This window comes from Leptonychotes weddellii, chromosome 5 (assembly GCF_054177405.1).
Source record: "Leptonychotes weddellii isolate Sample4059 chromosome 5, ASM5417740v2, whole genome shotgun sequence".
NCBI lineage: Eukaryota > Metazoa > Chordata > Mammalia > Carnivora > Phocidae > Leptonychotes > Leptonychotes weddellii.
This window is the reverse complement of record NC_138373.1, coordinates 55,345,373-55,371,473: the sequence shown is the minus strand read 5'-3', so window position 1 is coordinate 55,371,473 and position 26,101 is coordinate 55,345,373. Positions and strand designations below refer to the sequence as shown.

Sequence of the window (26,101 nt, the reverse complement as noted above, 5' to 3'; positions counted from 1 at the left end):
CCCCCCACCCCCCTCCCCTCCCCCCACCCGCCTCTCAACGGGAAGTACTTGTGTTTCCAATAAAAATCCATTCACACAGCGCCTCCTCCAGGAGCCCTTGGTACCTTGCCTGGGTTCCAGCCCAGCCTGGTCGCTTCATCTTCATACGCTGGAACCTTTTGGCCTCTGGGATCCCTGGGGCCAGGAGAAGAAAGACATAAAAGCCTAGAGATCCAGAGCCCTAATGATGGAGGGGTGCTAATGATGGAGGGGTAGATGAGGGATCCATATATATCATCATGGGTACAATGACTCTATAAATGTGTATTTATGTTTATGTCGAGATAATTTGTACAATGTTATATAAAATGCTTAATAGGTAAACATACTGAACACTAATTTTAGATACTAGAGAAAAGACAAAAAAAGTTAAAATGTGATGTTGAAAACTATGAATTATAATTTCTATGGAATCTAGCATTTATAATTTATAATTATACTAATTATAATAAAACTCAAGCATGTCTTTAAATATGCAAATGAGTATATTTGATTACAGGGTATAATTCAGTTATGTATAATTTATAACAAGCTGTAAGTACAGTATGGGCATCTACTCCCAAGGTAAAGAAGATTGGAAAAATATCGATTATCTAGTGTTCAGTACAGAAAATTTTGTCTAGGAACGAGGGGCAGTGTGTAGAGCACAAAGAGCACTGAACTTGGAGCCAGGATGCCCAGGTTTGCTTTTCACTGAGAAAAGCATGCGTTGTGCCAGGCGCTGGGGTGTGCCGAGCACCAGCCGAGATGACCCCCAGCCCGTGCCCTCAGGGAGTTCGGTAAAGAGGGCATTAGTGGGTGAAGACAACAGCATGCCCGGGGTGCCGCGCGCACAGAGGGGAGGCATCTGCAGACTGAGGGATCCCGGTGGACTTCCTGGAAGTGTCACCCGAGCTAACTATGCAGCCGCGTCTGCCCAGGGAAGAAGGGGAAGGACTTTTTGAGTAGGAGAGACAGTGCAGAGGCACAACCGCGTGGCTTGAGGCAAGCGTGAGTGTTCCAGCACGTCCGACCCCCGGGGCTGCTGGACTCTGGCAGGTTCGGGCATGAAGCAAGAGCGTGCAATGCTGTCGGTCTCCAGGCCTTCACTTGCTCTGCTCTGAACCGGGGAGAAAGATGGGTAATCTCTGGGAACCGATCCAGTGCCAGGGATGTTCCGAATCTGTAACTGATTATTGCATGGACTCCTGCTGAGGACGAGCGGTGGGGAACTTGGGGCCAAGATGACCCCTCGCTCCCATCCCGAATGTCTCCTCTGAGGAGCCAGCTCCACCGTGGGCTCCACTGCGCTGATACTTTTCTCCAAAAGTTTCTTTTCTTCTTTTCCAGGCTGTTCTTGCTGGTGATTTAATTCTTTCTGCAGCATCTATAGCTCTGGCACGAATTGGAAATACAACTGTGATATCTATTTTAACCCAAGTTATTGAAGATTTGGTGCGCGGTAAGTTAATTCTGACTTTTCTTCTTTTTTATTCAATCCCCGTCTAACTAGCCAGGCAATCAAGCCATGTCGCAGATGACCCCTTTCTTTCTTTCTAGGTGAATTTCTTCAGCTAGGGTCAAAAGAAAACGAGAACGAAAGATTTGCACACTACCTTGAGAAGACCTTCAAGAAGACTGCCAGTCTGATAGCCAACAGTTGTAAAGCAGTATGTACGTTCTGTCTTTGTTCGAGTTAAAAAAAAAAAAAAAAAAAAAAAAAACCTCATTGCTCTTTCTTGGGAACTACTGTTCCTGGGGAACATTTCACTGGAGAACCTTAAAATAGTAACCAAAATCCCATGAGGTCATTGAGAAAAGAATGACATCCCCAAACAACGGAGAGCTTCTGCCGTGGGGCCCATTTTTGCGGTCTTCTTTTCCTAGGCGGACATTCACTTTTCCTCTTTCCTCCCAAGAGCAGAATCAAAATAAGCCCTCTGCACTAGGTCTGATCTCCAAACTGTGTGATGTTTGCAACAACTTCTCATAAATAATTTCTTTCACGATTGTTGTCCCGTATACCATTTCTGACATTTTACCCTGAAAAAGTGGCAAAGTGCTGTCTTCTTAAATACACTGTTTGCCCAGGAGAAAATGCCAATTAGATTGTCCTAGTGTTCTTTCTTATGAGTAGTAGATCCTCCCAGTCTTTTTACATGAAATATAAATGAGCCATTTTTCAGGGCACCCAGGTGGCTCAGTGGGTTAAGCGTCCAACTCGATCTCCGCTCAGGGTCATGAGTTCAAGCCCCGAGAGAAGAGGAAAAAAAACAAAACAAAACCCAAGCCATTTTTCTTCGGATATAAATCAAGTGTGAACTGTAACTTTTTCTCTCCCTTGCTTTCTCTCCCTGGCCTTCCCTCCACTCTTCTTTTTTTTAAAAGTCCGTATTCTCCTGAGTCTGTAGACTACAACAAGTGGTATTCAGTGCTAGCCCCTAAATGAGAGCCGGTTCTCTCCATAGCATTGCTCATCTGACCGGCTGTCAGCCTAACCAACGTGGCAGAGACAAATCCTGGGCAAGCACTAGCTCCTTGAGATCAAAGCAGCGACAGAGGGAGCCCTCCAGGGGCAGGTGTACATTGCTGCCCTCATGCGCTCTTAATATTCCTGCAGTTAAAGAGAGCTTTTCCTCGGGCCTCTCTGGTGAGAAAGGCCCCTTGCCAATAGTGTGTCAGTTCTGAAAAGTGTCAAGAAATGGATAATTGTGAGTCATAAAAGGATGAGGACATTTTCTTTCTAAAAAGACGTAATGGAAACTCTAAGAAATGTGAATTACGTGGAACATGCTGGCCATGATTTCAGCCATTTTTGTTTTTATTGAAAGGGCTGATATTTTATTTCCAAGGAATTACAGGTGTGGTTTTTTAAAATAGAGAGATGGATGGAAATATGGTAGACACTAGAATGCTGAATAGAAGAATGGCTGATTTTAAAATGGGGTGCCATAAAGCTGTCACAGTAACCCTTCATTGACCATCATATCTCTGATGGTCAAAATGTCCATGAAGATGGAGCGCCAATCTCATAAGGCACGCTCGGGCGCTCAGTGGAGCTCACGGATGATCTCACAAGCTGCAGACGGCAGCAGGAAGCACTGGAGGCTAGTGGGGCTGTTGGAACTAGACACGCTGAGAGTCGTCGTTCACACAGAGTGGACATCCCGTAGGCACACGGCCGCAGTGCCCCATGAGAACCAGGCAGGTGCGAATGCCCGCAGTGATCAAACCCTACAAAGGGCCAAGGAGATGGACCCGAAGCACCAAGGAAAGCCTGAATTGTGGTCCCTCTCCTCTCTGTTTGGGAAGCCAGATTTGATCTGTTACAGCACACATACTCATTTATAAATTGCACCTCGTTCTTCACAGATTAGCAAGGTACCAGTAGACGTGTATATTAACACGGCTCAGCCCTTTTTAAAATGAAATGCTTTATGCTATCCACTAGGAGGCATGCTGGCGTCATCCCACAACGACCCACTTTCTCTGTGATTTATTCCTAAACCCCAGAACTGTTAGAATAATAAAGCAAAATCATAGTGTGAGCGTTCTAAATAAAAGATTCTATATTTAAGTGCCTATGGGTAGAAATATTCCAGAGGTGTTACATATTCAACATGGCTATTTTTATATACTCCTGGTATTCAAAATGCAAAGACATGTGGGGCTCCAAAAGTTCATGCAACACAAACTAGAAGTGCCAAAAAGAGGGAATACAGAATTTAAACATCAGAATTTATTACGGAATAACGAATCAGAATTTAAGATGTCATGGGAATTTGAAGGAAATTGAGCAGCTTATAATTTATTCTGTTAAAGACACCACCCCCCCCTTAACCACTCCTTGGCTTTTTAGTAGAAAAATCTAAGAAAGGGCTATCTAGGATTGTTTTAGGACAGTGGCTGATATGAAAATAGTAGTAACATTTTTAAATAAGTGTTATTTACTTGTATACATAGGCAGAATACATTCGAGCTTCCCAATGAAGGCCATGATTTGTTCCCTTAGAAAATCTGATGGGAATGAGATCTGAGAGGTCCAGTGGCCCATCCAGTGTTAGTCAGACAGTGGCTGAGCTGGGATTCGAACCCAGAACTGGGTATGGTAATCCTGCATTCATTTGGTTTTCTTTCTTTCTTTCTTCCTTTTTTTTTTTCTTTCTGAATTTCTCCTCTCTCCAGTGCTGCATAGGGCCTGGCATCAATGGGCTCTCTTCCTGTTACTTTATTTTCAAAGCCACGGTGCGCCACTAAAGGATTTTGTTCTGTGGCTCGTATTTGCAGAACACTGACTTTTGGTATGATAGTCTTACCTAATCTGCGGATAGACCTTATTCCTGTTTTGCTAACTGTCATAATACTGTCATAAGAAAGGGAGAAAAAATCTTCCAGTTCAGGATCCAGTCCAGGTTCTCCTGTTGCATTTAGCAGTCGTGAATCTTTAGTCTCTCCGTCTGGAACAGTTCCCCGGTCCGTCTGGGTTCTTACATTCCCTTAATATTTTGAAGAGCACAGTCCGGTTATGTTGTTGAACCTCTCGAGTTGGATTTGTCTGCTACTTCGCACACTGAGATACAGGTTATGCATTTGGGGCAGGAAAACAGCAGAAGGGATGCCCCTTCTCGGTTTGTCGTGTCAGGGGGCACATGTCCTTTTACTGGTGATGTTCACTTTGATCACTTGATTGCAGTGGTGACTGCCTGGTTTCTTCACTTGAAAGTTACTGCTTTTCCCTATCTGGGAAGGTACTTTGAGATTATGTAAATCTGCTTCTTATCAAACTCTCCAGTTTTCACATCGGCTTATGATGCTTTCAACTTAGTACCACGATGGTGGTGAATGATGGTTGTGTAATTCTGTCATTCCTTCTACACCACGCTTCTCCAATAGAGTGGGTCTTCTATTTTTTTTTTTTAAGATTTTATTTATTTATTTGAGACAGAATGAGAGAGAGAGAGAGCTCACGAGAGGGGGGAGGGCCAGAGGGAGAAGCAGGCTCCCCGCCGAGCAGGGAGCCCGATGCGGGACTCGATCCCGGGACTCCAGGATCATGACCTGAGCCGAAGGCAGTCGCCTAACTGACTGAGCCACCCAGGCGCCCCGTGGGTCTTCTATTTTAAGGACGATCTTATCTATATGGACTCTTAACATTCTTATTCTATAGATTATAACCCTTTATTTTTATTTATTTAAATGCTGAAGTATCCTCTATTTGGCCAATGGGAAAAGCCCTTTAACCTGGCTCCTGTGTCTTGTTAATCCACCCCCTTCATTCTTTCCGCACTTTCTTAATTTCTAGCAGGAGATGTTCCAGGCTCATCTTGCCCTTCCCAGCACTGGGATTCATAATTTCTCCAAGGAGCCCTGTTCTTTCTGGTGGAGAATGGTATTTAGAAACCAAGATCTTGCCCTAGGTATCACTGGGCCCTCCCAGTGGACAGAGCTAGGAGATTTTAATACGTGTATGTGTGAATATGCATCTATCTTGGTCTTTTTATATCCCATCTATGTGTGTGTGTTTATTTATTATTTTTATAATTATATAGTTCTTTATTTTTAAGATTTTATTTATTTGAGAGAGATGGGGGTGTTGCAGAGGGAAAGGGAGAAGCATGCGGGGCTCGATCCCAGAACCCTGGAATCATGACCTGAGCTGAAGGTAGATGCTTAACTGACTGAGTCACCCAGGCGCCCCTCACCTATGTGCATTTACAACCATGAGGTAACCACATGATTCATGATTTATTCGAGCATTCCTTCTTTCCATACAGTTGACCTTTGAACCACATGGGTTTGAATTGCACAGGTCCTTCTGTGCAGGTTGTGTGTTTTAATTTTTTTTAAATAAATACAGTATAGCACTGTGAAAGTCCTTTCTCTTCCTTACGATTTTTCTAATAACATTTTCTTTTCTCTAGCTTTATTATAAGAATACAGGATATAATGCATATAACCACAAAATATGTGTTAATCGAATGTGTTAATCAGCGAGACTTCTGGTCAAAAGGAGACTGTTAGTGGGCGCCTGGGTGGCTCAGTTGGTTAGGCGACTGCCTTCGGCTCAGGTCATGATCCTGGAGTCCCTGGATCGAGTCCCGCATCGGGCTCCCTGCTCGGCGGGGAGTCTGCTTCTCCCTCTGACCCTCCCCCCTCTCATGTGCTCTCTCTCTCTCTCATTCTGTCTCAAGTAAATAAATAAAATCTTTAAAAAAAAAAAAAGACTGTTAGTAAAGTTTTTGGGGAGTCAAAAGTTATACCTAGATTTGCAACTGCAGGGGAGATGGGGGGGCAGTGTCAGCACCCCTAACCCCCATGTTAAATAAGGGTCAACTGTACTTGTAACTCCTTTCCCCAAGAGTAAGAAGCTTGGCTCCCATTCTCCCCAGTATATTTATTTGCTCAGTCCCCTAGAATATATATACCATAGGGGCTTAAAAATTGGTAACTTCCTATCTCTGTTAAAACAAAACAACCCTAGTAGTTCAGTATGTGTTTATAGCTCCTTTTGTCTTTAGCCTGAGAATGATACAATCAAAGATCTGTATTCAGAAGTTACCTTTCATCCCTTTTCAGTGTGGTTACATTATTATTTGAAATACAGGTTAGGTTTTTTTTTTTTTTTCTTTACTCCATTTTAGGGCTTCCCTCCCATTCTTAGGGATTTTGTGTTTGGGGTTGGAGGCTGCTGTCCGTTTCTAGTGTATGAAACCATAACAAAGCTCCGCGAGTCAGAACGGTACCGCAGGTGACTGCCCGCCAGCCCAGCTACGTTCCAGGAGGTGCGGCGCTTCGCCCACGAGAGGCACGACCGACCTGGCCGTGGGCCTGCTTCCCACAGAACGGTTCGCCGAGCTCCGCCTTCTCTGCCTTAACCGTTCCCTGCCGCCCACCCCCGTCCGGAAAGACGCGGGGCCTGTGACCTTCTGGCCGTGGAGGGACAGCCGCAGGCCACCCGTCCACAGGCTGGGGGAGCAGGATTCTCTGCGGGCGGTGAGGACTGGCCTTTACACCAAGGTCGCCGAGCTCGGAGCGGAAATGGCCCGTTCCCGCCCGCGAAGCAGGAGGCGCCCGCGAAAGCAGCTCCTGGCCGGGTCAGCGCGTGGGAGCGAGAGGTGGCCGGTGCGCGCCGACCGCATGGCCGTGTGCGTCCTCGGGCACGTCACTTGACCTCTTCGGGCTCTGGAGTCAGACCTCTTGGGTTCACATTCTGATTCTGCCATTCCCCAGCCCCCGACGTCTGGTCCGCACTCTCCGGGCCTCCGGGCCTCCGGGCCTCGCTCATGAGTCCGTTAACACGCGGGAAACCTCAGACCAGGACCTGTGTGTACTGGGTGCTCAGGAATTGTTCGCTCTTGGCAGCCATCAACCACAGAAGAAATGCCTATGGGACGTTGTGAGGTTTAACTAAGATAATGTAAAGTGCTCATCCTAGGTACTCCATAAATTTTAATCCCGTGAGTTTAGAAATAGAATGGAGTTTTTAAATGTCTTTGACTTTTCAGGAAGGAAGCTGGCACTTCGGTGCTATTTTGTGTTGAGGTTAACTGCGTGGACAGGAGTGCCCTGGGAGTTGTTTCCATCTAGAAAGGCGGTGTCCTCGTGTTCTGAGCTCAGCGCATCCCCGGCTGCCCGAATCTCGTCTGCTCATTCATTCAGCCAAGTTGATGGATATCTTCACTCTTGCCAGAGTTTCTAAATTGTGTCGCATGTGGTCTCCTAGGTTGGAAAGAGGACTCCCTCCCTGTAGCAGTTCTGAGTTTATTATTCACTCAAGGAAGTGGCCGCCTGACCTTTCACGACGCGCACATTGTCATCTGAAGGCGTGCAGCCAAACGTGACACAGTCACAGGCTTCCTTGCGTCATCAAAAACATCCTCAGGGCTGAGCAAATAGTGGGATCTGGCTTTCAGTAGCCACGGTGCATGGACACTGCCCAGCTCCGCTTTCTGCGCCCAGGGGATGAGGAGGAGGAGGATTATTAACAATAATAGCAAACACTAGTGTTATAACCAGGTGCCAGGCACTGTGCTGAGGTTTAAAAGTAGCATGACATGCATTCCTTACAGCAACCCTACGAGCTAAGAGCTCTGGATCCTGCATTTTACAGAAGGGGAAACCGAAGCACAGAAATACCAAGTAATACACCGAGATCACGTGGTGTCGCAAGGGGCGTAAGTGCGCCCCTAGCGGCCTGACTGCAGAGCGCCCGGCCAGGGGGCCGCGGAGGCCGGGACTGAAGGCAGAAGACCCAGTTCATCATTATCAGTGACCCACGGCAGGCAGGACACTGATGCCATCTGGCTTTCTCGTGCACTCAGTATAGACATTTCCTCTCCAGTGAAGTCGATGCCGCTCCCCCACTCCCCCCTTTTGATTTTTACCCAGTCTTTGTTTTCTAGAAATGTGGCAGGACCTGCTTAGCATGCTTAGCAGAGCAGTGGGAAATGCACTCAAGTGGCCAGTGTCGGCTAGGTTTTTTTGAGTTTTAGAAAGACTTAGAAGTCCTACTTCTCTTCCACGGAAAAGGGGGGGGGGCGGGGGCTTTTATGTAGCTAATTACTTCTTGCATAAGAAACAAGTAGGACCAGTGAAGACCCTTTGCTAATGAGAAAACAGTGTGTGAAGCGCGGGCAGAGGCTGTTACAGACATGTCAGGAAATAACTGCATTTGAGAAAAAAGTGAAATCACCAAAAATTATTAAAAGAAAGGAACTACAAACGAAATATATGGCAACATCGTGTGTAATTAGAGCAGATGAGATATCTATTCCCAAAAAATGGCTAAATCAAAAGAAAAATAAAAATAGAGCCAACATTTAGGCCAGGTTTGCTGAGTGCTGAAAGCAGCGAAAAGGAGGTCTTATCCTGGGAAAGGAGGGGTGGCAGGTAGCTTCCCTAGAATTTAAGAGAACCATCTGAGATGGAGGCTGGAACCCTTTCATTAAAAACACAGGTATTCTGGGATGCCTGGGTGGCTCAGTCGTTAAGCATCTGCCTTTAGCATAGGTCGTGGTCTCAGGGTCCTGGGATGGAGCCCCGCGTCGGGCTCTCTGCTCAGCGGGGAACCTGCTTCTCCCTCTGCCACTCGCCCTGCTTGTGCTGGCTCTCTCCTTCTCTCTCTCTGTCAAATAAATAAAATCTTTAAAAAAAAAACAACAACCCACAGGTATTCTGTGCATGTCTGGTCTCATTCTGATGGTGGGATCTCCTGACTGTGTAACACAGCCTCACCACCTCGGTTGGCTGCCCTGCTTATTGTCAGCAACTTATTCCAGAATTCTCTTTCTGCTTCAGGTCTCTGTCCTAGGATGCCCGGACCCAGTGGTGCATGAGATTGCCTATCAATATGGAAAAAACGTGGGCATCGCCTTTCAGGTTGGTCGTCTGTTTTTTAGGAACGTGGCCCATTGGCACAATGGGAAGGGCAGCGGTGATGCCTGGGGTGGCCGTCCTCCTGACATTCCTTTTATCCATTCGCTAGCTGATAGATGACGTGTTAGACTTCACCTCATGTTCTGACCAGATGGGCAAACCAACATCAGCAGACCTGAAGCTTGGGTTAGCCACGGGCCCGGTGTTATTTGCTTGCCAACAGGTAACGTTTTCCAAACTCTCTCTGACACAGTGCTTTGTATCTTCCGGGCACAGCTGACGGGAAGGTTCAGATAAGGAAGGCGTGGGAAAGCATTTACATAAGAGACCTCAGATCTCTGTTTGATCCTGGCCTCTGCCACTGAGATGTTGGGACCAGTTATGTTATTTTACTTCTAAGCTTCATCTGTGTCCTTATCTGTGACACTGAGGAGATTTACAACTTTCCTCCCAGGGCCATAGTGAGGAGGAACGGAGATAATGTTCAAGAGGTACTTTACAGATTAAATGCTGTGTGCATTTAAGGTAGCATTATGAGGATTTCCATATATTTTTGGCACTGACAAGGTGAATGGTTTCTGCATCTTAGTTTCGGGACTGGACTTGGGGTGTGCCCCAGAGCCCCTTAAAAAAGGCACAGGAAGGGCCTCCGAGCATAAGAAATTCTGAGAAATTCTGCAGTTCTAGAAGTTTAATGAGACTGCTGCTCTCAGCCTTGGCCATGGCCTCAAAATGTCAAGAAGTCAGTGGAATGCACTGCTAGAACCATAGTTTCTTCCTTCTCCAGATTGAGGGACTGTCCGTTAAGGAAGGAAGTAAAGCTGCCTTCATATCCTCCTTAATGTGGATGAGAGCTTAGGAACTTGAGATGCTGCAGGGTCTGTGAGGCAGATGTTTCTAGAACCTGCTCTGGAGCCCTGCCACATTGCTTAGGGCTGGGCCAAATGTGGTTTGAAGTAAGTGGGATATTGGCTGGCATTTGGACATCTTTTTAATAGATTTTCATGTTTGTAGTATATTTAATCCAGTTAAAACTTAGCAAAGCAGTAAGATGTTCGTCACCATGCCATGAAATTAAAAATTAGCCCTTTGGTCTAAAATTTTAGTAACTTTTAGTCTGAGATTTTTGCCTCTGTTCTTTCTCAGAATTTACAAAGATAAACTGTGTCTTCCATAGAACTCAGTGATTCCATTATTGAAACCAGTGACCTTGCTTTTGATCAATTTCTGATCCAGGAAAGGAGAGATCATCTTTTATCCATTGTCTAGCAGAGCTGTAACCCGGGTAATTCTCCTCGGAGGAGGCTGATGGCTTTGCGGGGGCCGGGGGGAGGGGGGGCTGCTGGGCCAGGGGACAGCAGTCAACTGAGGAACGAGGGCTCCGAACAGAGATGTTGGATTGTGGAAATACCTGTCCTCACTGCCAGGCTCTGTCCTCACAGAATTTTGAGACAGAGGTGAGAAGGAAAAGGCGTGCTATAAATGGGTCCTTTCTCCTATGGAGACTAACTTGCCGGCCCCAAAACTCAAGGAGAATATTAAAACGTGTGCTAAGCTCTGACAAAAATTTATAAAATCCCCTTGTATACATGAAAGCATGAGCAAGGAACATTTTATTTTTTACCATTAGCCCACCTAAAAGCAGAGAACTCATGAGCCCTGTAAATGTCAAGGCATGCCCGAGGGTAGAAGGATCAGTCACTGCCCACGGTCTAGACAACTACGAACAGTGGTCAGCCTGCTCCAGAGACCCTGGTTAGCAAATGTGAGTGAAGATGCCTTTAGTGAAGCCCTGAGGTTATCAAGATGACTAAGGAACAGGTCTTTTCCCGAAAGAAGCTTGCAGTCTACCAAAAAGCTTTGGGTGTCATACTTTTAGAAATCTTAACAGTTACAAGTAGTCGTCCTGAACCCCGGTGACACTAACAGCCGAGTCTGTGATTGATTGAGAATGGATGCCTCTTCTGATTGCTTTACTGTCAACATATTTCAGAAGACACTAATTTGCTTTCCTGTACACAAAGGAGTAGTGAATAATTCTCCCTTCGGACATAGTGGGTCAAAGTCAGGGGAAAAAATGGATCACTCCTACATATGAATTAGTGAGTAATACATAAGAGATTAAAAATGCCGGGTTAAAATTTAAAAAGGGCAAGGAAAAGGAACACACAAAAGCTTACAGCATCCCAAACCACAGTGCTCTGGGTGTCTCACTGGGAAATGCAGCATCACGAGGCACCCACTCACCCTCACCAGACAGCACTGTTCCCCTCTGCCCATAAGGTGGTAGGAAAAGGAATGAAAAATCGCGCCAGGGCAGCCTTAGAAAAGGGAACACACAGTGAGGCTGAGCAGGAAGTGACTCTGGACAGAGCTTGTTTCCTAAGTAGACTGGCTGTTCTGTCCTGTGGCGCATAGGCAAAAGGTACTCAAAAAAGTTGAATTTGTTTTCAAAGAAAACATCAAGTTTAGGCTCTACCGTGGATTACACGGTCAAAAAAAGGGGATTCTTGGGCCAGCAATGTGTGAAAAGATTTATGGGGCCAAAAGTGATTTTGAGTAAAACAAATGCCAAAGTAACATGAGACTGTGCAGTATCTCCATTTAATGAAAATGCATTGTTTTCATGGTTTGCAAAGGATTCTTTCATTCAGTATCTCTAATCTCACAACTCCTCTTTGTGGTAGGTATTATGCCCACTCTACAAATAAGAAAGTGATGCGCAAACTTGGCCAAAATTAGACATCTGGTAAATGGCACAGCAGACAATTAAACACCAACTCTTCTAAGACCAGTATTCCTTTCACTCAATGTCCTACTATGGCCAGCGCGGACGTTGATGAGAGCTTGTCTGATCCCCCGTGGGGCTTCCCACAGAGCAGGTAACTCGTGTGCTCTGGGACTGGCGACGCTCCAGAAGAGCCTCCGTGTCGGCCCTCTGGATCTGTCATTAACCTGCCCATTTAGCGGAGTCCTTGTAAGATGTTTGTAATCTTTTTCCGTAGGTGGGTGAGTTTTGTCTGCCAATTCTTAGTCTTTGAGTTTTTCCATCTGCAAACTCTGAGTCTCGACCACAGCAAGCAACTTTGGGAAGCCATTTGTCCTTTTTAACACAGTTATTGTCTTGAAATAGGAATTTGTTGGACCCAGCAACTTAATAGAAACTCCCTGTCTTTGGAATTCACTATTTTTGACATCTCTCTAAAGAGGTTTCTGGATAACAGTTAGTACAGGGGATTTTAAGAAAAATTTCGGGATTTCTGGAGAGGTCCCAGTGATGACGGTGTCCTTACATCTATATGTGTATACATATTTCCTGTAAGAACAAAAACGTCATGTCAGATCTTTTAAAAGAGCATGTAAGTTGGATCTTGAGCTCTTCAGAAACAAAATAGAAGTGTTTGGGTTTTTTTTTTTCTTTCATGAGATTAGTTCTCAATCCTTTAAAAGATCGTTTCCTTTCTTCTGCTTCTCTTATTTGATAAGTCACCAGACCTAAATGTCATCCTTAGCCGCACTTCCAGCCCTCCTCAGCAGCCCCAGCCCCCGCACCAGCCGTACAGGCTTCTGTGTGACTAGCTGGTCCCCTAGCTACCCAGGTTTTGTTTGCGTAAGCTCACTACATTTATTCATCACCTTTGTAGTTTAGTTTATGGATACATTTCACAGTTAGAATATGATTTGTCCTACGCTTCCCCCCCCCAACAAAGATTTATTTTAGAGAAAGAGAGAAAGCAGTGGGGGAGGGGCAGACTCCCCACTGAGCGTGGAGCCGGACACGGGGCTCAATCCCACCACCCCAAGATCATGACCTGAGCCGAAACCAAGAGTCGGACACCCCACTGACTGAGCCACCCAGATACCCCTGATTCGTCCTACTCTTAAAAAGTCTCCCTGTAGGCCCTCTAACTAAAACAGCCTGGACAAACAAAAATTTTCTTATTTCTCAAGAAATCTGCAAGCAGGCAACTGTTGTTCCCGTCACGCTCCTCATTTCTCCTCCACGTACACAGTTAAGGGGATGGGGATGCCTAGGGGAAGAGTTCAGTATTTGCGTATTAAAATTGCACACACCACATGTTTAAAGGAAGGATGTAGTCACATCGTTGCAAATATTTTCTTCAAACTTTGCTGTCTCGATGCTTTTTATAGTAAAAGGAGTCAGCACACACAGCACATTTTACCACCCTTGTCGGTACTGCAGAAAAAGCTCATATACCATAAACAAGGTAATTTTACTAGATGCCCAGGACAGTGTCCTGTCAGCTCTGAGGATATGGCCTTCCAGAAGTCCAATTTTGGAATGCAGTATTAAGACAAATGCTTACTTGATTTGGCTTTTCTACCTCTAAAATTGATTGATTTGAGCTTCCTGATGTGTTTCCTGTGAAACTTAAATTGTTCTATTCTTAAAGGCCAGTAACTAAAACAAATTACCGGTTTTCTTTTAAGAACTAACCATTTGCTGGCCTTTACATTTTATAAGCATGTGAGCAGCCTCTACATGTTTAGAACTTTGTTCCAATGCATACTTTGCTCTGAAAGGAACACTCTTAATTCTTCATCTGTCATCATCCGGTTGAGGTTTTTCTATGTGTGCCCTATTTTTTCTTCTAGGATTACTAATACCGTGGTGGTGGTTACAGGACAACAACTTCAGGCTCACTGCCAGGGAAAAACTGGCAACTGCTGTAAGCACTGATGTGTCCAGAACCAAACCTATCTTACCTCTTATGTCAGGGAACCAGAAGCTGCTAGAGCTAACGGATTTCAGCTCATTTGGTTAAGCTCCCTCACGACACTGAGGAGGAGGCTAGGACCCACAGGTCATGGAGCGCACTCGACTATGGAGGCACCAGGACTAGAGCTCTGGTCTAGAAAATGAAGTGATCTGGTGTCCTGACTTCCTGATTTTGTTAATGGTGACAATTCTCCTGAATTGTTGCTACATGTTGCAGAATATAGATTTTTATCTTCAATGTACCTATTTTCTTTTTTTCTCTTGGTGCCACAGCTTAACTTTGGTCGTCTTTAAAATTAACTACACTAACGTGACTGGCCTACCTCCTGTAATTCAGTGGTTCTCAAACTTGGCTGCACATTAAAAGTACCTGGAGTGCTTTTAAAATCTTGATGCCCAGGCCAGACCCCACCCCAGCCAATATAATCAGAATCTTTGGAAGCAGATCCAGGCAACCATAAGCTTCCCGACTGACCAGCATGCAGTCAACACTGAGCAGCCCCTGCTCTGACCCACTTGACGAGCTGCTGAGGTAGAACTCTGCTCATAATACCCTCTGCTCAGATACCTCAGTATCTTTCAAGTGTCACTCAGGTTAGCACTAAAAGTAGAATGCCTAATTCCCACCCTCATCCTAGGCCACTGCTTCTCAAAATGTCAGCAGAGACCAGCAGAATCCATATCATCTGGGAATCTGTTAGAAATGCATGCTGAGGCCCCAATCCTACTGATCAAGGAAGGCCTCTGGTGATTCTGGTGCAATCTAAAGTTTGAGAACTGTAAGAGAAGCCAACAAGGAGATTTTAGGGATGTAGTTTGTTCCTTCACTCTTTCTTACTCAGTGTTGGACCCAAGAATAGAATAGAAAGAACACCAGAATGAACAAGGATCAACAGCTGCCTCTTCTGAGCACCAGCTCAGTCCCTGGGCATGGAAAATGGATGTCTCTCTTAGCTCTGCTTCTTTAATTGCTACAATTTATTGCCCCCCCAATCTGAACATTTAATCACCTTTTTGTCTTTTCCTATTGTTACAAACTTAGTGTTAGAACATTTGATTTTCACAAGAGCAATAAATATTTTCTTTCTTTATGGTTAGTTCCCAGAAATGAATGCTATGATAATGAGACGGTTCAGTTTGCCTGGAGATGTGGACAGAGCTCGACAATATGTATTACAGGTATGATTATTTTACAAAGAAATAAGGCCGGAGCAGGTACAACACTGCCAAGTTCTTTAACCAAATAATGTAACAAATTTTAGATACAAAACCAAGTGTGGTCAATTCTTGACTTGACAAAACTGAGAAACTTGTAATTCTTTTTTCCTCTAGAATTTTTTTAATTTTTATTGTTACGTTAGTCACCATACAATACATCATCAGTTTCTGATGTGGTGATCCACGATCCATTGTTTTCGTATAACACCCAGTGCTCCATGCGGTACGTGCCCTCCTTAATACCCATCACCGGGCCAACCCATCCCCCCACCCCCCTCCCTTCTATCTAAAGACTAATTTAAGTGGCCTTGGGTAAGGTTTTGGACACTAGGATTTTTTTTAAAGCTACCCAAGTGATTCTAATGTGTAGTATGGACTGAGTCCCACTGGTTTGAAACCAGTCTTCCCCAAATCCACTGGCAGCACTGCTGTCCTCCAGTCACCCAGACACGCCTCCTGGTGCGGGCTCTCACCTTTGCCACCACCAGGTTATCGGGTGCTCACAGCTGTCACCTCAGTATTGGCCGTCCCTAGTCCCTCAAGGAAAGAGCCCACAGAGGCGGACTGTTTCACCTTCAGGGGCTGTGAGCTTATTTCACATACACTGCCACATATCCTCAGAACTTTTCTGTAGAAGCCGGATCTTTTTTACGTATTTTTTTTTTTTTTTTAAAGATTTTATTTATTTGACAGACACAGCGAGAGAGGGATCACAAGCGGGGGGAGTGGGAGAGGGAGAAGCAGGCTTCCCGCGGAGCAGGGAGCCCGATGCGGGGCTCGATCCCAGGACTCTGGGATCATGACCTGAGCCGAAGGCAGACGCCCAACGACTGAGCCACCTAGGCGCCCCATTTTTTACATATTCTCACTTTCAAGAACTATCTTTTGAGAATGAGCTGTTTCCAAAATCCAAACCCAAAGTCATTTGGAGCCAGTAGATATAATGAATGAGATGGGGTGAGCAGTTTTTAGTAAGCTAATGTGTGGTCTGATCTATGGTTAGTGCAGTACTTAAAAGAATTCCAAATAATTACCTTCAGACTTCCAAAAAGCAAGACCCCCTCCAAAGGATGTATTTCCCTTAACTAACTCTCTGTATTGTTAAGCATCACCACCTCTCTGGAGGGTAGTTTGGCAGTACTATTAAAAACTCAGTATAGGGGCGCCTAGGTGGCTCAGATGGCATAAAAACATGGCTCCAGAAGAGAATACAAATCTCTATAGTGTTAAAGAACACTGGTATCCTTGAGATTAAGTAGTTGGTGCTACATAATGACAAAAGTAACTAACAGAAGAACTAAAGATGGTAATAGGATTATCAGATCAGGAGGCGTGGGGTGGGTGGGCTAAATCCTCACCTTTCTCAGCAGAAAGGCAATAGATAATAACTAAAGTTGCTAATTAAGACATTAAAACCAGCAGATAAAGCTGGTGTCTTTGGAAGAAAGGAACTGTTGATTTCCATCATATGCGCTCTTTCGTTATGTATATGTTCTTTTTTGTTTGTTTGTTTTATTTTTTATTTTTTTTATGTTCTTTTTTGAACTTTAGGGTTTTTTTACTTAAAAATTTAATACTTAAAAATAAGGGAAAGTAGGTGGCTATTTAATATTAATGAGTTAGTTGCCTTGCATGCTGACAGAATAAAAATGTGCTTCAGTCTGAGAAAAGTGCCTCAACACAGTAGGCAGAGGAAGCTGGAGTGATGAGTTGGAGAGAGGGCACTTGAGACTTAGTTTGGCTATTTATTAACCTGATCTCGATAAAAATATATTTTAGCTCTCTATCATAGCAGGAATTTAAGAGCTGATCAGTGAGTGATGTGTCTGTCCTCTTTTGTTCTGTCCACCCCCCCCCCCCAGAGTGACGGTGTACAGCAGACCACCTACCTCGCACAGCGGTACTGCCACGAAGCAGTAAGAGAGATCAGTAAACTTCGACCGTCCCCTGAAAGAGACGCCCTCATACAGCTTTCAGAAATTGTACTCACAAGAGATAAATGACAACTCTTTGTTATTTCTGGCAGCTATTTTACCAGACTGTGCCTAAAGAATTTTGTGAAATATATTTTGCTTTATGTGCAGATAACCAAAAATCATTTCAAAAAATCATTTCAACCTTATTGATGGGCAATTTTTTTTATTGACAAAGTTTTTTCAGAAAACTTTTTAAATGTAATTAAACCATCCGAATCTGTCACTCTAGTCCTGTAAATTCTAATCGAGGTATCTTGATGGTTATATGTGGTATTGTTTACACTGTTAAGATCCACATGTAAAGCCATTACACAAATAAATAATCAATGTTAAAATTCAAATGGTTTATCGTGTTTCACCACAGGAGTAAAGGTCACAAAAACTGTGAAGTCTACATTTCAATCCACATTAGATTTTAACAGTATCCAAAATTTCATATAGGAGAATGGTTTATTATAAAAGACTGTACATAAAATTTAGACAACAGGTTATATACAAAATTAAGAGAACATTCCACTTGAAAAAAATGAAAAAGGTAGCTAGCTGATCACTAGTGATACTGAAATCATGTTTAAAATTAACAAAGGCAAAATGCATATACAACAGTCCCACTGATTTGATAGCAATAATGGCCTTTAATTTTCAGAAATAAATGTTTTGCACTAGTCTTACCATTTACTATGCTGTTATAAGTCTGTAACGCCCAGTACATAACTGTAATTTGAAATCCAAACAAATACTCAATACACAGAAACCCACACTTGAGTGCTCTAATTTAATATCCTAGGCAATACAGAATTACACACAAGATAAGAAAAAAACATCCCTCCAACCTTCCCTTAAATTAAGAGGAGACACACAAAGTGCATGTGTTGCATTTCAATTATTTCAAAAGACAATATAAATCTGTTGGTCAGGTATATTCCCTGTTCACTGATTAATACATGATCCACCTTTTTACGAATTATTTTCTTTTTAAAACCTTTTTAAGTTGCTAGTGCCAGGTAATGGATTAAATAGCGCCTATTCAAAAGTCAATTGCACCCACTTCTACAAAAACAACATGTAAAAGATACTTATAATTTCCTTTCACTGAACCCAGTATACAACAATCCACTGGAAAACCGAAGGACTGATACGGCAGTCTTTAAGAATTTTACTTACAGAATGTGCACACTTTAACACATTTTCTGAGCTCTGAAAAAGTTACTTTAGAAAAGGAATTCAGTAGATTGACTTGTAAATACCCATCTCAGATTTTAAATCTGCAAAAATCAGTCACTGCCATTGGGACAGGTTGAGATAAGGCTAATATTTTTTTCCAAGTTAATATATTGAGAAAATAGAACCATAATTCTGCAATAAATCAGTATCTTTTATTTACTCATTTATTTATTCATTTATTTATTTATTTTAAAAGCAAACCAGTGAATGAAAGGACAAAAACCTTTGGTTCACTTATATATTTATGAATGGAAAAAATTTATAATGCAAATTCACTCATTAAAAAACTTAGGTACAAATTACAACATTACAGATAACTCTTTGTTTTGTTTCACATGGAGACCTTAGAGACTCAATTCATTTCAAGAGACCTAAGTACGAGTACTCCAAGTAAATATTACACAAATTGGAAGCATCTTGGATTTTTTAAGTATATTTCAATACATAAATTTGTATGCATGCTTTAAACAAATAGTATATTTCAAGAATGAGAAAGTCTAAACAAAAAGTATGACCAGCACCAGGATTGAAATTTTCTGATTTTAATATTAGTCTGACATAGCGTTAGTAACCATGCTGCACTGAAACATGTAATGGTACAATCTGAATCATGATTTGTTAAATATTATACCCCACACCCCCAGAATACTTAGGCTGGTCATAAAGTTAACTGTGTAAGTAAGTACATAAGCATAATCAGTTATGGACAGCCTCTTGTATATATTGCCGTTTAGCAATACACAAACTGCCTCAAAGATGTATGCTTACAGGTAGACATTCAATTATACCAATAAAACAGCATGTCCTGAAAGAATGGGCTCGTTTTAAAACATTTTAAGACAATTCTGTTAACCATAATAGTCCCACAGTATGACTGAGATTAAGAACCTACTTTAAAAGCAAAAAAATTTAATCAGTATAGTGCATGATTGATTCAACATAGTTCCCAGGGAACAGACCAGTCACTCGATTGCAGACTCCTTCATACCAGCCATCGTCATTCTTCTTTATTACGTAAATGATTGCACCCTCCATAAATGATAGCTCATCATCCTTGTCTTTTGTATAATCATATATTGCCACAACTATGGAAAGAACAGTTGAAATACCATGGTAAGTGCACTATTTCCAACATTTAACTGTATTTTAAAATGCAATGCCAGTTAAATCTATAGTATAGCGAAACCAACCACTTGTACAAATACTGTTAATTCTTACATCGGTAAGAACAGGTAAGTCAGTGGCAACCATGTGCCTAAATCACTGGCCTGATCACAGGACCAAATTTACAATTTGACTAGAGAGACGTCCATAGTTTCAACCAATCTATCCGGTAAAGATCCCTGAATTTTCGTATTTATTAGATGTTTCATTTGTTCAAATATCGACTAAGCACCAACCGCTGCAAAACACCATTTTCCAAAATACGTAGTGGGCAAAGCTACAGAGCCAATCAGTAAATCAGGTAACAACCCAACCTAATTTGAAAATACACATATCCTGGGAGGTCAATCTCATGCTACTTATCCACAGAAAATAAGCATGTAATTTATGGAGCCAAACCTAGATTGTTTAAAAGAGTATTTACATACCTTAAAAGTCAACTGGATATTTTTTTTTAAACGGGGAAATAGGTGAGCAAAGACCCATTAATTAAGAACTTAGAGAACTGTTTGCGATTCTGTGGTATTTGATTATTTTGAATTCAAAATACTCACTTCCTTTGTAAACAGTGCTGTGGAAAGGACAGTCATCAAAACATTACTAGTTTCCCAAACAACTGGTTTATGAATATAATTGTTCCTTCATTCTGCCTTTATAGCCTGATAGTTCTAAAGTTACATGCAATTTTCTAGTATATGTGAAAAGAGATTTTCATTACCCCGTGTTATCTTTGTTCTTAAAACAGTTGTTAGGACACTTAAGATATTTTGGAACTCCCTTTTCCCCTGAGAAAGATAACTTCTCCTAATTATTCTGAATTAGTGAATTATAAATAAGGAAGACACCTGAAGTACTGATCCATAGCACCATTCACAAAATTAAAATAGGCAACCTTTTTTCCCCTTTATAAAACTGTATTAAGTAAACTCAAGTCCATTCTCCTCCATTTTAATCCTGCAGCAGAATCATAGTTATAAGCTCACTGACCTATCCAGTTTCAAAAAAACCCAAAAACATACGGAATAAATAATACTAAATTATTATCCTGGTATTACTTTTGGCTAAATAACCATTCAAGAAAGCTGAGTGATTACTAGAAAACCATTAGGAAGGAAAACAGTGTAATAATTTAGTCAGTTAACATATGACTTATTAATCTGTCAATTATTTATTAGCTTCGGTAACATTAATTTCTTTGTACTCAGAGTCACAATAGATTAGAGTTTGTGTGGTGTAGAGGACTTTCAGACTGATCATGACAAAAGCCTGACACCCTCAAAGAAGAATGAAAGCTTTCTTTTCCTCATGCTTTTAGTTTCACTTAGACAAAGAGCTGGTAAGAGTACTGAACAAATTAATTGTTTCTATTTTCCAAGTCCTTTTGTAAATGAATCCTAGTCGTTCCCAACTTCACCTCCCCAATGCATATATTCTCTGATATAATTATGCTTACTGCTGAGTGCTTAATCATTAACAAGTCAATGTCCATTCCACTCTCCAGAATCTTAATTCATACAAAGAGCTAAACTCCCCCTTCTGTATGTACTGTAGGATTTTTTGGAACTCAAAGTTTCATACTCTAATCCTACTTCTAGACGATAAAAATTTGAAGACAGCTACTTAGTTCCCCTGCAATCTTCTCAACTTAGAAACAATGCTTTCAACTGTTTCACATTATAGGTGCACTTCCTAGATATTTTGCCTCCTGATATTCTCCTCTTGAAGACATTCCTATTTGCAGGATCTTAAAATGTGGTACTCAAAACTAGACATAGATACCAGTGTAATATAATGGATATGATCAGATTGGTATATATTAGGTTACAGTTCACCTAATGTACCCTAAGAATGTGGCTTTTGGAACATTCATGTCCAAAACATTCATGATTAATATATTCAATGAAATTCCTATTAAACCAGGTCTTATTCATCTTGTGATTATAAAGGTGACTATTTAAAAAGACTTGAAATATAATCCTACTAAATCTCAACTCTCTGATTTAGACTACGGGTCAGCAAACAATGGCCCATGGCCAAATCCAAACCATTGCCTTTTTTGTAAATAAAGTTTTATTGGAACATGGACATATCCACTCACTTATGTACTGTCTATGGCTGCTTTTGTGCTGCAACAGAAGGGCTGAGTAGTTGTGACAAAAAAGACTATGGTTGGCAAAGTTAAAAGTATTTCGTTTTTGCAATACAAACGTATCAAATTATTATGTTGTACACCTGAAACAGAATGCTGCTGTGTTAACTATACCTCAATTTTTTTAAATTAAAAATATTTATTATCTGATCTTCTACAAAACACGTGTGATGACCACTAACTTAAGACTATTATTTCAACTTGTAGAGACATTTTGTAATTCTGCTCTATTGCCCAGTGTATTAACCATTATATCATTTTAAATTGATCAATTTTTATTAGTTCCATATTAGTCCCAATTTAAAGTTAAATTTGCTTTTCCAAACCAGGAAATACAGGTACACAACTCAAGACTACTTAAGTTTATTAACCTCATAATAACCACAACATATCTCTATTTAAAGGTAGAGGAGAATCTAAACATAGACTATTCAAGATTTCCTGAACAGTATGTAGAATATTCACGGTTTAAAAATATTTAAAAAGGTACAACCTAGAGAATGTAGTCAATGGTATTTTAATAGCTTGTACAGTGACAGACGGCAGCTACACTTGTGGTGAGCACAGCATAACCTATAGAGATGCTGAATCATATGTTGTAAACCTGAAACTAATATAACATTGTGTCAGCTATACTCAAAAAGTTTAAACACACACACACAAAGGCAAACAGCAAATTCCCTTTTAGCCATGTATTCAAAACTTTGGCACAAGAGAATGCTGCTGGTCTCAAGAGCTACAGCTACTTGCTTAACGTCAATTAATCAAGTAAAGACCAATGGAAGGGAATATATTTCAAAGGCAGTCAAATGTGCTTAACTACATTACAAGCATTTTTGAAAACTCGACAAATACAGATTTTAAAACAACCCAGAGCTGGATGAAGAAAAGCAATTAACTCTCTAAAAACAGGATTTCTTTCTTTCCTACCACTAGTTTCTTAATACAAAATTATAGTGAATGTCAGGTAATTTTGATAAATTTGGATGTTAGAGTTATACATAATCTCATGAAATAAAATTCTAGTGATTATCTTCTCTTTTATAAGATCAACTAACTGAAAACCTTAATTGAGGCTCTTCCTCATGATAGTCTCAATATATTTTTAAATATTTAGATATGAAAGGTTTCTAAGAGCTTAGAAATTTTGTTTTAAATCTTTACTAATTATATAACTTTAGTAAGTCATTTAACTCCTTTTCTGTGCTTTGTTTCATCTATAAAATGCAAACAGGCAAGTTCATCTCCAGCTGGAAGCCTATGTCATTTGAAAAACCACATCTAACATCGTAACATACTTTTAACTTAAAAAAATAAAGAAAGTTCATCCCTTTATATTGGAAATGTATAGGAAATAAGACTTAACTAAATTATGTTGCCTGCTAAAGCTATTCAAAGGGTTGAGAAACACTGGACTGGATGTTCTTTATAGCTCTAAAATTCTATAATAGGTTAGGTTTCCTTTACCTCAATTCAATGATGACTGTACCTTACCTTTCTCAATATAATTCTTGGGGGCCCAGGCAGGATCCCCATCTGCATATGGATCATTATACTGAACTACTGCAGCCTCTTCATCTTCATAATCCACTGGAGGTGGTGGTGGCGGAGGTGGAGAGTCATCAAACATGGGAATGTCATCTGGGGGAGGTGGTGGTGGTGGAGTTGGACTATCAGCAACTAAAAGAATTTAGATAATTAATTTGAATCAGAAATTACAGTAAATGAAAATTCATAAGTTAAAAGAATTTAAGAAAGCTCTAATTTGTATATAGCATGCACTATAATAAAACATGCAATGATTAGAAATAAAAGCTTGGCATGTTAGAGCTTCTACTACTCTTAATAGTAATTCTGCAATAATAAAATAAGCTAAAAATGAGAGTATTAGGAAGTGCTACAAATTAATGAATGCAGGAAGTTAGGACACAATGTCTCTCTTTGTAAGGATTACAGGAGTAAAGAAGTTTCCTTACTCCAAGGCTCGGACCAGAACAAACGTCACTCTTTAGTTAGCCTACCTCCTTAAATAAGCCTTATGTCACATTTCTCATTTGGACTACTGTAAATGTTATGTATACCGTTACATTTAAGGTTTGATAACCAATTCACTGTGCACATTCAGGTCCCCGATTTTAGCTTTTAGTCATCCTTTAGTTCCCTAGAAATAAGCCTCCAGTGGGTGGATATTTATTTTTGTCTGTTTTAATCGAGAAAAAAGTTGGCAGTATCAGGTCTGCTTCTATGTGTAGGTTTTCTATTCTTTTATTTAAATTTTAGTAAGAGAAATTAAATTAGAAAATAAATAATTCCAAGCTAATACAAAATCTCACTGAATATTTTCAGAAATGTCTATAATTCATAATCAACTTTTTAAATGCAGAAAACAAGCTAAGAATTTTTGCATTATTGTTAGTAAAACTTAAGTATGGGATGGGGGAAAGATTCGATCCTAAAGATCCAATTTTCTAAGAATACATCCACAATAAAGATTTTTAAAATAAAGTGTTGCAGAAAGATGTAATAACTAAAAACAAACAAAAAGGAACTTATATCATGCAAAACAATAACGACTCATACCTCAAGTTGTAGATGGGTGTGGTTACATGTATGTGTGTGATTTAAATAATCGAACAGTGAAATGAGAAAACGTCAGGTTAGAGCTCCCTCAACTATTATGATACCAGCTAACAAGTGCTCCCAATATTAAGGAATTCAAAGCTAGAACACACAACTAAATCTTAATTTGAATTTCTGATCCACAAATTTCTTTGAAAGTTAAAGATGTGAAAATGTTTGGGGCGCCTGGGTGGCTCAGTTGGTTAAGCGGCTGCTTTCGGCTCAGGTCATGATCCTGGAGTCCCGGGATCGAGTCCCACATCGGGCTCCCTGCTTAGCAGGGAGTCTGCTTCTCCCTCTGACCCTCCCCCCTCTTGCACGCTCTCTCTCTCTCTCTCATTCTCTCTCAAATAAATAAAATCTTAAAAAAAAAATGTGAAAATGTTTTGACACAAATTGATACAAAGAATTCTACAATATCTGCAGGGGAGAAACTCAGAATACCAACATACTAACTCAAATGCCAATTTCTGGGGCTATTTATGTAATCAAAGCATGCAGTCATAATCTATTTGTAATACAGGTTTTAAAGTTTACTCCACCCTATTTGGAATAACGTGCTGAGAATATAACCAAGGGATCCAAACTTAGAACATCTATGGATAATAGTCCTACTTCCATAACCACTTCAATTCTGTGATTTTTATTTGATCCTATCAGGGGAAGAGAAAGACTATGAGAAAATAAATCCTGTGTAGTGATGCTCATTCTGAAGGCTATCAAGCAGGTCTACAATTTATTTTTCCATCCAATGCTTGGATCCTTTTTGCCCCTACTTTCTCCACAAAGCTTTCTAATATTATTGAGAGGAGGAAAAAAATGGGTATGAATCCATCCTAACATCAAAGAGCCACAGCTCATATCCTTAATTTGGCTTAATGATAAATTGTATGTTTGCCTGAATCCCTAAATTGCATTTAACTCTGACTTATACGTAACTTACCAATTTCATGTTTTCACTCAATTGTCTTCATGTCCAACTGCTGTGAATCTACACTGGCTTATCTCCAATCATATATACACAAGAGCAGAAGTCTGGTCAATCTAATTCTCTATGCATAATCCTTTGTCTAGCACCACACATAATTAGTTCAAAAATGCTTCCTGATGTTAATCATACACAGATGTAAACACATAGACTTTTTTAGGGGCCCATGTCTTAAACTGAAGCACATTTAGTACGTTAACTGCCACAGGCATTTATTATCACCAATTCTGAGTGCCACAGGAAACTGCATATTTGAGAAGAACACAGAAAATTCGTACTCCATAAAACACGTAAGATACTGATATATAGTTTATAATCAATCTTCCTAACATGCTTTCAAAGAAAATAGATCCTAAATAAAGCTGCACATTCTGCAGCACAAGGAGAATAACTGATTCCAGTTCATAAGTCTGAGGAAAAGAACTAAAATAAAATATTAAGTACCATGGTCCTCTTTAGCAAAAACCATGCATGCCCAGAACTGTATACATTAATACTGAGTTTCTACCAAAAAAAAAAAAAAAAAGTTGGGGTGCCAGAGTGGCTGTCAGTTAAGCTTCTGCCTTGGGCTCAGGTCATCATCTCAGGGTCCTGGGATAGAGCCTTCCTGCTCAGTGGGGGGCGGGTGG

At 41.1% G+C, this 26,101-nt stretch overlaps 2 protein-coding genes across 15 annotated transcripts in view; one reads left to right on the top strand and one right to left on the bottom strand.

Annotated features, from left to right (window-relative positions):
- PDSS1 (decaprenyl diphosphate synthase subunit 1) overlaps positions 1-17,669 on the top strand; it is a 41,499-nt gene extending 23,830 nt beyond the window's left edge. For 3 of the 5 annotated variants that reach the window (XM_081820764.1, XM_081820765.1, XM_081820768.1), the window contains 6 exons: positions 1,369-1,480; positions 1,579-1,688; positions 9,316-9,396; positions 9,503-9,616; positions 15,233-15,313; positions 17,215-17,669. In XM_081820764.1, the coding sequence (XP_081676890.1) occupies positions 1,369-1,480; positions 1,579-1,688; positions 9,316-9,396; positions 9,503-9,616; positions 15,233-15,313; positions 17,215-17,355 (639 nt within the window). In that variant the 3' untranslated portion in view covers positions 17,356-17,669. Of the gene's footprint in view, positions 1-1,368; positions 1,481-1,578; positions 1,689-9,315; positions 9,397-9,502; positions 9,617-12,080; positions 15,006-15,232; positions 15,314-17,214 lie in introns of those variants that run through there. The other 2 variants (XM_081820766.1, XM_081820767.1) reach the window with 2 other exon arrangements.
- The window catches only part of ABI1 (abl interactor 1), a 116,080-nt gene continuing 107,636 nt past the window's right edge, over positions 17,658-26,101 (bottom strand). For all 10 annotated transcript variants that reach the window (XM_081820759.1, XM_031042158.2, XM_006746002.3 and 7 more), the window contains 2 exons: positions 23,360-23,545; positions 17,658-19,637 (listed from right to left, as the gene is read on the bottom strand). In XM_081820759.1, coding sequence (XP_081676885.1) covers positions 19,462-19,637; positions 23,360-23,545 — 362 coding nt within the window. In that variant the 3' untranslated portion in view covers positions 17,658-19,461. The remainder of the gene's footprint in view (positions 19,638-23,359; positions 23,546-26,101) is intronic.